Source organism: Zalophus californianus, chromosome 9 (assembly GCF_009762305.2).
Source record: "Zalophus californianus isolate mZalCal1 chromosome 9, mZalCal1.pri.v2, whole genome shotgun sequence".
Lineage (NCBI taxonomy): Eukaryota > Metazoa > Chordata > Mammalia > Carnivora > Otariidae > Zalophus > Zalophus californianus.
This window is the reverse complement of record NC_045603.1, coordinates 128127959-128140211: the sequence shown is the minus strand read 5'-3', so window position 1 is coordinate 128140211 and position 12253 is coordinate 128127959. Positions and strand designations below refer to the sequence as shown.

Here is a 12253-nt window from a genome sequence, read left to right as displayed (position 1 = left end):
GGCCTCCCGCTGAACAAGGAGCCCGCTATGGGGCTCGATCCCAGGATCCTGGGACCATGACCTGAGCTGAAGGCAGACGCCTAATGACTGAGCCACCCAGGCACCCCTTTTTCTTGTCAGTTCTTGTTCTAGAGCAGAACGGGGCAAACTTCTTCTGTCAAAGCCCAGATGGTAAATACATTATGCTTCATGAACCAGGTGATCTGTTTCATAACTACTCTGCTTTGGTGTTATAGCCCAAAAGCAGCCATAGGTAATACAGAAACAAGTGGACATGGCTGTGTTTAAATGAAACTTTATTTACAAAAGCAGGTGGCAGGCTGGATTTGGCTCATGGGTAATAATTTGTTGACCCCTGACTAGAATTTTTGTTATATATAATTTAATCATTGATCTACTAGTAGTCTAGAAAATTTCTCTCACGAGATATTCAGCTAGTTTCTAGACAGGGAAGGTGGTGAAGAGGCTTAGGGCCAAGGCCACTGGTATGCTGATTCTCAGGGCAGGAGTAGTCTAGACTTTGAGGAGGAAGGATGAGTCAGGTAGGGCAATCCCCTGTGCCCTAGAGCCTCTCAAGTCCAAGAGTGCCGGCAGCCATGGAAATGAGTTGATTGTGTTTCTTTTATTTGTTTCGGCGGAGTGAACTTTGTGGAAAATAAGCTTTCTCTGTAGTAGTCACATCTCTGCTCAGGGTTGGACTCACATACCATGTTAAAAAATGAGAATAAGAGTCTCTATGCCCTTTGAACCATAAGAGAGTAAACATCTTTAGGTTTGAAGATGGAAGAATTGGGCAGACCAGGAGGAAGACTAATCCTCTCATCACAAGCTTTTAGTTCCAGAAAAGGGGAAAGGGGGAAGCCATCGACTGCATGGCATCAGAGGGCTAGCTTCCTCTTCTGAGTCTCTTCTCAATGCCCAGCAGTAGAAACCAAGCTTGTGTTCATCACCTGCCGTTGGCATACCCTGTTATACCATCATTGGGTATTTCATCTCTGAAGTATCTAGCTTTTTACAAATTTGAAGACCATTTCTCAAATCACTGGAGTGTGTATTTTCAGTAGCATTAGAGCGTAGCCTGTAATATGAGTGTTACCTTGATCATCTTCTGTTTGAATGGCGGATACTCTTGCTGCAAGTGCAGTGAACCCAGTTGACTTTATGTGTGTCAGCCCATACCTCACCACTGAGTAAAGCCCCACTTTTCTGTTTCAGTAACTGTGGCCTCTTCAAATGGGAACGAGATGGAATGCTAAAGGTAGGTCATTTGCAAAGTGACCAATTTTAGTGATCCATGCAAATAATGTTGACCCCTCTCTCACTAAACTAATTTCATTTTTCTAGGAAAAAACAGGCCCAAAGATAGGAGGAGAAACCCTGTTACCACGAGGAGAAGAACATGCCAAATTTCTGAATAGCCTTAAATAGCCCTGACTTCAAACAGGTACCCACGACCTACATTGCTTCTTATGGCTCTGGAAAAGCAAGGGTGTTGCTCTGTTTGCTCATGTTCCTGGTTGACACAGTCCAAACAGACACTTCTTAAGCCTAAACATTTTACCTGCTTATTTTCTGTTGTGTTGGTTTGATACCAAATTTAACATTGACCTTTAAGTGGTGAATCAAAATACCATCGTCTTCCGTGTTCTTGCTACTGATGGCTGCATTCATGTGGATTTTTTGCTCAGAAACGGGAAGGTAAATTGAGAGTGTGTTTCTGTATGTTTTGGGTAATAGAGCGTGCAGTGTTGCTTCTTGATCAGAGTAAAGTTCTGTTATTTATATGGGAACACAGAGGCAAAAGGATTAATTTAGCTCACCCTGGGTAGGTTGCATAACTTCTGGGCTTTGGTTTTCTTACCTAGAAAATGAGGAGGCTAGGAGTAAATGATGTTGAAGTGTATCTTTCAGCACTCAAATTCTACAAATAATACAACTTCTCCCATATAAATAATTATGCTCATTAACCTTGACACAATCTTGATATATTGACATCAAAGCCAGTTTCCTTCTTTCATTTCTATTCTTATCTCTCTTTTGTTTTGCAAGTTGATTAATGCACTCACTCATGTGGCATTTAATTCATATCTATATGGTTCTCTGTGCCCTTAAAATATTGTGGAGCGCTTTAATAGAACCACTAAAATCTCATCATTTTAAAATATAGCTTTGTTTAAATATGGCTTAAAGAAACTTCGAAACCTCTAACTAAAACAAATACGGAGTTTAAGAAGCTATGAACAATGATTGAAAAACAGAAACATCTCAGAAAGACAGAACTCCGGGAGTTTGAGATTTGCAGATATACTCTTTCATACACATCAAGAATTAGAGGGCAAACCCTGTGCAAATTAGCACCCCAAAAATGCAGTTTAGGAGATTCCTCTTTTAGGCAACCTGATTTTCCAAAGTGAATGCTGATATCATCCTAAGAGTGAATAAATTGGCAGGATTATTATTACATTGGGATTTAAACTCTAGCTAGAAATAGATCAGGTTTCCCCCAAGATGGTATTATGGTAGATGGACATAATGCTTACATGAGCTGGTTGTGGGAGATGTTTGATATAGCTTTTCAAGAGCTAGAAAAAACATGTACATGCCTTAGATTTCATCGAACTCTGCTCAATATGAGTGTTTCTCCTAAGGTTATATTGCAAAAGCTATATTTTTAGGAGGATTTCACTTCCCAGGAGGTGTTTGTTTTAATTTTTAACTAATGAAGAAAAGAATAAAGTGTTTAATTCTTAATAGGGACTGAAGGCACTCAACGGTGGTATTTTTAATGGCTCATTTAGAGTAGATTTGTTTATCCCATAAACTTAAAATAGAGCTGTGTATTTGAAGAAGATCACAACTAAGCGGCTGCCAAGGACTTGAGCTCCAGGCTGCTCCTCAGGCAATCCCCTTCCCATGAAAGAAACACATTCCTGTTTGAACCAAGGGCACCATTAGAGTTCCCATTCATTTGTGTATCATATATAAGTATTGTACTGTAATAATTTAAAAATCATTGAATTACTTCTCAGTTACTCTAGATTTCAGGGGGCTTTCGTTTGAGGTCTTTTGTATTTAGGCTTTCATAGATCAGTGTTGAGAAGCGGTAGGTGGGCCAGAAGGGGGACTTGTTTGCATTGAAATTACGATTCATCAGTGAGATCAGTCTTTTAATATTGTTCTCTTTATCAGTGTATTAAATGCTTTTATATAAATCCAAAATGTGTGTTTAATTTTTCCTTACCCTGTCATTAGCAATGTAGGGCTTATTGTGTAATCATGTAATCATAGGCCATCCAAACAAGGTAGGTACACAGTTGATCTAAATTAGCACACAGAAACTTTGTATTTCAGGGGGAGGTCATTGATCTGGATGTTCTGATTGTCATTTTGTTTCTGCTGTGCCTTTTTTTTTTTTTTAAAGAGAGAGTGCACGAGCTGGGAGGGAGGTGCAGAGGGAGGGGGAAGAATCTAAACCAGATCCCCCCCACTGAGCACCGAGCCTGATGCAGATCTCGATCTCATGACCCTGAGATCATGACCTGAGCCGAAAGCAAGAGTCAGATGCTTAACCCACTGAGTCACCCAGGTGCCCCTGCCTTTTTTTATTTAGAGGCAACGTGTGGCTTGTGTTTTTTGTTTCTTTTTTAATCACCTTTCTCTTGAGTTTTGTTTAAATATATTTTCTCTTCCAAACAAGAGAGGGAAGACTGAAGTAATTTAGATAACAGTGATGCAGAGTAGCAAATAAGGAGCTTCTGAGTGATTGGTGTGGAATGTTCCTCAGAGGCAACTTAGAAAGCTTAAAAATTTTAGTTTTCAACTTTTAAAAACATTACAAGTTGACCCATCCGTAGCAAAGTTGACAGGAAGAGATTTCATGAATTGGGTTGTATAAAAGCTGATGAGGACACAAGTGAAGCTTGATGTTTATAGTGGATTAAATGTGTCTGAGAATATGGATTTTTAAAAGTCAGGAGAGTAAATCTCTTTGCCTCAGTATGTCACTCATAGCAGCCCATCAGCACTCTATTTGACAAGTAAAATAGACATCTCTGATCCCATGTGTAGAGATTTGGAAACAATACAGCTCTCAAGGAGGGATGGCTCAAAAAATGAAATTCTATATTCACCAATATTGAGGAAAGAAATGGTGATATATCTAAAGAAAATAATAGGCACAAAATAGAAATCAGTTGACTTAATAGCAGTTTGTGGAAAAGCTGTGAAATTTTTGAAAATTAAAATAAGCCAAGGGGTGCCTGGGTGACTCAGTTGGTTAAGACACCGGCTTTTGATTTCAGCTCAGGTCATGATCTCAGGGTCCTGGAAATTGACTAAGGGATTTGAAAATGTGAGTTGAAACTCAGATTGGAACAAAGGCTGTGGTAATTTTGCTTGAGCAAAGACTTCTCCTTTGGTATTTTTCTTTCCAGTTTTAGTATATATGCTGCCAAAGCAAGCAAATATTGGTCTCTTTCTTAATCAACTTTATTAAGGCCTAAATTTCACACAGTAAAAGGCACACATTTTATGTGTGATACAATAAATTTTGATGAACACAGACACCCACGTAAGCACCACCACAAACAAAATTTGGACATTTCCATCCTGTCAGTGGCTTGTGCGATTTCCCTGTCCTACCCGACCCATCACAGATCCGTTTTTCTCTCCCTGTAATTTCCGCCTGTCTTTTGAGTCTCACTTAGATAGAATCAGGCAGAATACACTTTTGTGTCTGGCTTCCTTCATTCACCATATTTTGAAATGCATCTGTGTTGTTGCATATATCAGTAGTTCATTGTTTTTTATTGTTGAGTATTTTGCTGGATGGATATGCCCCACAATTTAGTTATTCACCTGTTGATGGACATTTGAGTTGGATTATTTCCAGTGTGGGGCTGTTATGAATCATGCCTCTACCAATATTCAGGTAGATGTCTTTCTGTGGATATGTGTTTTTGTTTCTCAGGTAAATATCTAGAAATGGGATTTCCAGGTCAAATGGTAAGTGTATGTTTAGCTTTTAAGAAACTGCTAAACTAGGGGTGCCTGGATGTCTCAGTTGGTTAAGTCCTGGGATCAAGCCCTGTGTCGGGCTCCCTGCTCATCAGGGAGTCTGCTTCTCCCTTTCCATCTGCCTCTTCCCCCCACCCCTCACGCATGCTCTTTCTCTCAAATGAATAAATAAAATCTTAAAAAAAAAAAAAAAAAAGAAAGAAAGAAACTGCCAAAATATTTTCTAAAGGGGTTTGCCCTGGGGCGCCTCGGTGGCTTAGTCAGTTACGTGTCCCACTCTTGATTTCGGCTCAGGTCATGATCTCAGGGTTGTGAGATCAAGCCCCGTGTGGGGCTCCATGCTCAGTGGGGAATCTGCTTGGAATTCTCTCTCCCTCTGCCACTCCCCCGGCTCATGCACGTGCACTCTCTCTAAATAAATCTTCAAAAAAAATAAAGGGGATGCACCATTTTACACACCCACTAATAATATGTGAGAATTCCATTTGATCCACATTCTCACCAGTATTTGATACCGTCGGTCTTTTTAAGTTTTAACCGTTTTAATAGGTGTGTGGTGGTATCTCATTGCAGTTTGAATTTGCATTTTTCTCATGACTGCTGACATTGGGCATCTTTTCATGTCCTGTTGGCATTCCTGTATCTTCTTTGGTGAAATATCTGTTTACTGGTTGATCGAGTTGAATAAGAATTCTTCCATGCATTCATATGTGGAATTTAAGAAACAAAACAGATTAACATAGAGGAAGGGAAGGAAAAATAAAATAAGATGAAAATTGAGAGGGAGGCAAACCATGAGATGCTGAACTCTAGGAAACTGAGGGTTGCTGGAGGGGAGGTGGGTAGGGGGATGGAGTAATTGGGTGATGGGCATTAAGGAGGGCAGTTGATGGAATTGAGCACTGGGTTTTGTATGCAACTGATGAATCACTGAATTCTACCTCTGATACTAATAAAAAATAAGTAAATTTTTTAAAAAAGAGTTCTTCCTATATTCTGTATACAAGTGTTTTGCAGATATATGTGTGATGAATATTTACTCCCAGTGTGAGACTTGCCTTTTCATTTTTTCTTAACAATGTCTTAAAGAGCAGGTTTCTACTTTCTTGTGCATTTTATCAGCTGATTCACTTTTGGTTCATGCATTTTGTCTAAGAAATTTTTACCTGCCTTAAAAGTCAAAAAGATGTTCTTATAGAATATTTTTATATAGTTCTAGCTTTTACTCTTTCATCTGTGGTCCATTTCAAGTTAATGTTATATAAGCCATGAGGTGTAAGGGTTGAGGTTCATTGTTCTCCAAATGGACACTCATTTACAGCATCACTCAGTGAAAAGATGAGCACTTCCCCCATTAGATTAGTTTGCCTTCTTTGTCAAAAATCAGTTGATCATGTATTTGGGGGTCTACTTCTGGACTCAGTTTTGTTATAGTAATGACATATTCATACAGTATATGTAAATCCTTATGCCAGTACCATGCTGTCTTAATGATTATAGATATAACAAGTGTGGGAATCAGCTAGTGTTAGTCCTCCACCTTTGTTCTTTTTTAAAATTTGTTTTGGCCGTTCTAGGTCCTTTGCATTTCAGTGTAAATTTTAGAAGCAGCATGTTGATTTCTACCGGGGGTGGGGGGAAAAAAACCCTACTGGAATTTTTATTAAGATTGTGTTTAAGGAGCATCTGGGTGGCTCAGTCAGTTAAGCGTCTGACTCTTGGTTTCACCTCAGGTCAAGATCTCAGGGTCATGAGATTGAGCCCTGTGTCAGGCTCCATGCTCAGCATGGAGTCTGCTTGAGATTCTCTCCTCATGTATACACACCTTTTCTCTCTTAAATAAATAAATAAAATATTAAATAAAAAAAGATTGTGTTTAATCTTTGGATCAATTTGGGGGGATTGACATCTTAAGACTTCCTATCTGTGAATATAATACATCTCTCCATTTATTTAGGTCTTTAATTTTTCTCAGCAACATTTAGTAGTATTTGTGCCTGTCTCAGCATATGACTAGCCAGTGTTGTGGATGTTCTGGCCCTTGTGATTCCTATTAAGATTGCAAGATGCCTCCAACAATAACCATCAGCAAACTTTGAAAAAATAAGGTTTATTAATTATAGGGCCTGGAAATAACATAGCACACCAAATAGCAAGGTCTTGGGCCAAACAGCAAGGTCTTAGGTAGGAGTACACATGGGCCTGGGGCTCTGCTTTCATTGGGGTTAAGGGTGGGGGCCTAGTATGTCTTGGGTTCACGCTTTATTGGTGAATTTAAAACATAAGAATGGGATTTTAAAGTCCCTGAAGAGGAAAAACAAGTGGTCAGTTATAGAAATCAACTGAAATCTCAAAAGACTGTCAGGAGGAAGAGGGGGGCCTGGCTCTTTAATCTAGTGATGTACCTGTCAATGTGTATGTCCGAGAGGTGTAGAGATTGTATATATATCTTGTCATGTTTATTTCTAAATGTCTTACAGTTTTGATGATATTGTAAAGGGTACTTTTTGCATTGCAATTCCCAATTATTACTTGCTCGTTTATAGAAACAAAGTGCATTTTTGTCATTTGACCTTGTATCCTGGGACCATGTTAAGCTTACATATTAGTTTAGCAGCTTTTTTTATAGATTTCTTAGGATTTTCTACATGTTGGATTATGTTGCCTGGAAGTTTTTCACAGTGCAGTTCTTATCTATGACTGATGTTGTTCCCATTCTAACGAGGAAAGCATTTTCTTTCACTGTTAATTATCAAGAAAATATTCTGAGTAAGGTTGAACAAGAGGATCTATAAATAATAGTGTGGGTTTTATTGGTCTTCTCATACATTCCCTAGTGATGGTATCAGTTGAGCACCAGTGGGCTTGACCTTGAGAGGGGGAAGTCATGTCAAGTCCTGCGTTGAGTATGAGTACATTTTCAGATTGTGCTGAATTTTATCTTCGTGTAATCATCAATCTTGCCAAAACAACAATGGTGTATATGTCATTCGGGCACTTAGGGTTAAAGGTACAGGAAGAGTATCCTCAGTGATTTAATAAGGGAATGAACTGTTTTTTGTTTTTGTTTTTTTTTTTGAACAGTGGTTTCAGGATGCCAATCTAAGAGTATTTTAGGGTTTTCATCTTACAAAATATAAAATGTCTTGCCCCTCGGTACCACAGTTCTATGCTGGGTGTGTAATAAACAACGAAACATGAGCTAATAAAATCATAAGCTAGTGCACCGTGACCTCACTGCCTCATATTAATGAGGCGACCATTTTTATTTAGGAAAGTTTTACATTTGGGGGCCTATTCCCTAAATGATTCACACTCACCAGTGTGTCATTTGAGATTCATTATTACTGCTCTAAATGAGAAATTATATGGAAAACAATTTTTTCCCCTTTGTGTTACATATTAAGTGAATATTCTTTTCAGGCATGTCTCGTCAAACATCGTCATTCCCACAGGAAGCCTTTTTTTTTTTTAAGATTTTATTTACTTATTTGACAGATACAACGAGAGGGAACACAAGCAGGGGGAGTGGGAGAGGGAGAAGCAGGCTTCCCGCCCACAGCGAGCCTGATGCGGGGCTCGATCCCAGGACCCCGTGATGATGACCTGAGCCGAAGGCAGACACTTAATGACTGAGCCTCCCAGGCACCCAGGAAGCTTTCTTTTAATGAAGCTTTCTCTTCAAAAAAGCTTTATGAAAGCTTCTCAACTCTAACTATGCAGATTTTTTTAATAGTAGAAAATTGCCTTAATGAATAAAGTGAGCATCATTGGTCAAAAATGAATTTTAAAGTTTAAAACATAAACATGGAAGAAAATAAAACATAAAAATGAAAAAAATATAGTTAGATACTTAAATGTGCCCAAATCACTTGAAGGATACTCAAGACTTGGGAATAATGGTTTTCTTTGGGAGACAGAAGAACGCTATATTTTTTTCTGCCCTTTAAAATTTTTTAAACGTATGTATATATTACCTAGTCAAAGTGTTCTTGATTTAAAAAATCAAAATGTGTAATCTCCCTCTGTGATCTCTCTCGCTGTTTCTCATGAATAAATAAATATATTTTTTAAAGTGTTAATACATTGTAAGATCACAGGGTATACCAAAGTTACCAATTAGGAATTAGAATATCCATATATTTTTTTAAGATTTTATTTATTTGTCAGAGAGCACAAGCAGGGGGAGCGGCCAGCAGAGAGAAAAGCAGCCTCCCCCACTGAGCAGGGAGCCTGAAGCAGGACTCGATCCCAGGACCCCAGCCAAAGGCAGATGCTTAACTGAACCACCTAGGCATCCCTGGAATATCCGTATTTTTAACCAATTTGCTTTTGGACAAATCCCTTAAGAACTTTTAAATTATGAAAAATTTGTCAAAAAAATTGGAAGATAATTGGTTGGAAATGAAATTAGAAATGAGCTACCCAACCAAATTAAACTGATAAAAAGCATGTACCACGTTTTTTAAATTTTAAAAAATCATTCTGAGGCTCACAAAAATGACCACTTCCTCCCCCCAAAAAATCCTAAGTAAACAAAGACACATGATAATAATTTGTAAAATCTCCCCTGGAGCGCATTCCCACATTCCCACCCTGATCCTCCCACCAGAACAAAAAGAAGCAGGAAAAAGAAAATGGCAACATAAAAAACCAATGAATTAAAAATAACGAGTTTTTGGGGTGCCTGGCTGGCTAAGTAGGTTAAGTGGCCGACTCTTCATTTCTATTCAGGTCATGATCTCAGAGACTTGGGATGGAGCCCTGCCTCAGGCTCCGAGTTGGTCATGGAACCTACTTAGGATACTTCCTCTTCCTCTGCCCCTACCCCCACCCCGTTTGCTCTTGCTGTCTTTCTCTTAAAACAAAATAAAAAATTTAAAAAAATAATGTTTTCAGGGTACCAGGCTGGCTCAGTCAGTGGAGCATGCAACTCTTGGTCTTGGGGTTGTGAGTTTGAGCCCCATGTTGGGTATAAAGATTACTTAAAAATAAATAAAATCTTAAAAAAATAAATAAAAATAATATATTTTCATCAATTCATCCTGTGACAAATTTGTTGCTGGAATCCCTAAAGGACTAGGAGAGAGTAATGAAAGAACAGAGAAGAGTCCGAAAGTCCACACTTTTGACAAGGCCAGTCTCTAAAAATACAGATTGCTCCATTCCTAGTAAATGTTGCTGCCCAGAGTCCTGCTCGTGTTACCCTTGGCATGTTTCTCCCTGCCCAGATAAAATGACTGTGAATGGTTTTCAGTGAAGGAATTCTGGGCAGAATTTGAAAATGCTGAGGTATGATGGGACCCTTGTTAAGGATGGAGATAAAATGAGGTAATAGATTTCTTTTTTTCTGCTAGAGCTCTATCTGGAGCGAGCATGCCAAGCGCATAGTCATTGAAGAGGCAAGGACAGGCTGTTTTATTGTTTTAAACTGGCTATTCAGTCACATCATTCTTGATTCTTGACATCTGTCTGGCCTCAGTGTCCCTTCCTGCGGGTGTGGATGGCTGTGGGTTTGAATCCATCAGCTGCCCTCTACCTGGTTGCTGGCCCTCTTACCAGAAGGCATTTGGGTGTGTTATGACCAAGATGACCCAAAATATGGCTCCTCCATTTTTATGGCCTAAGGTGGAGAGCAATGCTTTGCTTTTTTTCCCATTGCACATCTAGATGTGTAACTACACACGTTCCCCCTTGTAAATTGGGGTTACCATGGTAACCAAAAGGCTCAAGGACTGGATCTGGCCAACCAAGAGGGCAGTTTCATGTGGGTAAAGTGCCAGCTCACCTGTCCTCCTGGGCCAGCAGCCTGCAGTCCTGCCTCAGGTTCGGAGCTAGCAGTCAGCCAAGCCTGCACTGCTGTGCCCAACTAAAAACCGCAGCTGGTTGGCTCACCATGTCTTCTCTCACTTAGTAACCCAGCTAAGGTCAGGAATGTAATGCTCCTACGCGCCTCTCAGCGAGAAATCGTCATCTAGGTGTGGGATGAGGTGCTGTGAGGAGCCCCACCCACAAGAGCAAGACTGAGGCAGGGGTATATCTGGCCAGTTCGCTAAGGTTCCCTGTTCTGCCACTTTCAGGGGTGCAGTAGGAAGCGGATGGGGCCCATGCATGCGTCTCCTGCCCAGTAATCCAGAGAGGAACACCTCTGACCTTCGTTCTGCTCAAGCTGACTGATTTCTCCAGTTAAGATCAGAGATGGGAGATAGCAGGCAAACAGCAGAACTCCATTCCTTTCTGTTGAGATTTATGTTTTAAAACTTTGAAATATTCATTCTCAATTTGTCTCATCATAAAAAGTAAAAATAGTAATGAAATTTTGAGGCATCTGTAAAGTGTTTCCTTAATGCTAGTTTCTTCCAGTGCAATCACGTTCTCATTTAAAGCTGCTGGTCCTTTCAGTGAAGGCTGCGGAGAAGAGCAGATTTCCTAAAGAGCCTTTCTGTTGAAAACAGGCCCAAAGGCTGTGGGGTAGCTGGTGGAAATGTGTGGCTCCTGCAGACAGGGTGTGATTTGGAGACTAGAGCTGAAGGTGACATTTTCTGTCTGAGGAAACACCATGGACAGTGTATCCTGAAAGAGTTCCCCCTTTCCGACCTTTCTGCCAATATTCTGTTTGCTTGGTTTAAGAAAGGATTGGCAGAGGTGTCCAATAACAGAAAGCACATACAACCTCTTCAAAGAGAAATCTGATTTATCCAGTTTCACATGTAAGTTATGACCCCATCATTTAATTTCCAGAAACCTGTCTTACTAATAGAGGAATGGGTAAGTAAAGTCTAGCATATTCACTGACATGCAAAGGGAGCAAAGACACACATAAACCACCCCCCACTAGGACCATGTGAGGTAAATACAAAATAGGGCTTATTGAGGGAAAACTTGGGAGCGCAGAGTGTTCCTTGAGCACCCATTACCTCACAGAGAAGTGTGCTTCAGCTGGGGAGAGCTGCATCAGCTCCACCGTGAAAAGGATTACAGTAAAAGGACCCAATTCCATGATGCTCTCCTTGCTTATGGAAGGAACATGCCTGTGACAATCTAATAATGAGCTACTTGGTCGAGGCAAATACTCTTGTTAGACCTTGTTAGAAAGAGGGAGCTTTCAGAGCTCTACTTTGGTATCAGCCAGTTCCATGTGGCCAACTCAGATCTGCTAAGTAGTTCCTTTCTGCACTGGCTGTGGGGCTATCTGGATTTGCATAATTATGTGTTATTTTGCCTTTATAAAGAATGA

The 12253-nt window shown here is 39.9% G+C and overlaps 1 protein-coding gene across 5 annotated transcripts in view; it reads left to right on the top strand.

The window, feature by feature from the left end:
• The window catches only part of MCM10 (minichromosome maintenance 10 replication initiation factor), a 47987-nt gene extending 36784 nt beyond the window's left edge, over nucleotides 1-11203 (top strand). For 2 of the 5 annotated variants that reach the window (XM_027594449.2, XM_027594445.2), the window contains exons 19-20: nucleotides 1216-1258; nucleotides 1345-3207. In XM_027594449.2, coding sequence (XP_027450250.1) covers nucleotides 1216-1258; nucleotides 1345-1428 — 127 coding nt within the window. In that variant the 3' untranslated portion in view covers nucleotides 1429-3207. Of the gene's footprint in view, nucleotides 1-1215; nucleotides 1260-1344; nucleotides 3208-11096 lie in introns of those variants that run through there. The other 3 variants (XM_027594448.2, XM_027594450.1, XM_027594451.1) reach the window with 3 other exon arrangements.
• Nucleotides 11204-12253: the final 1050 nt, after the last annotated feature.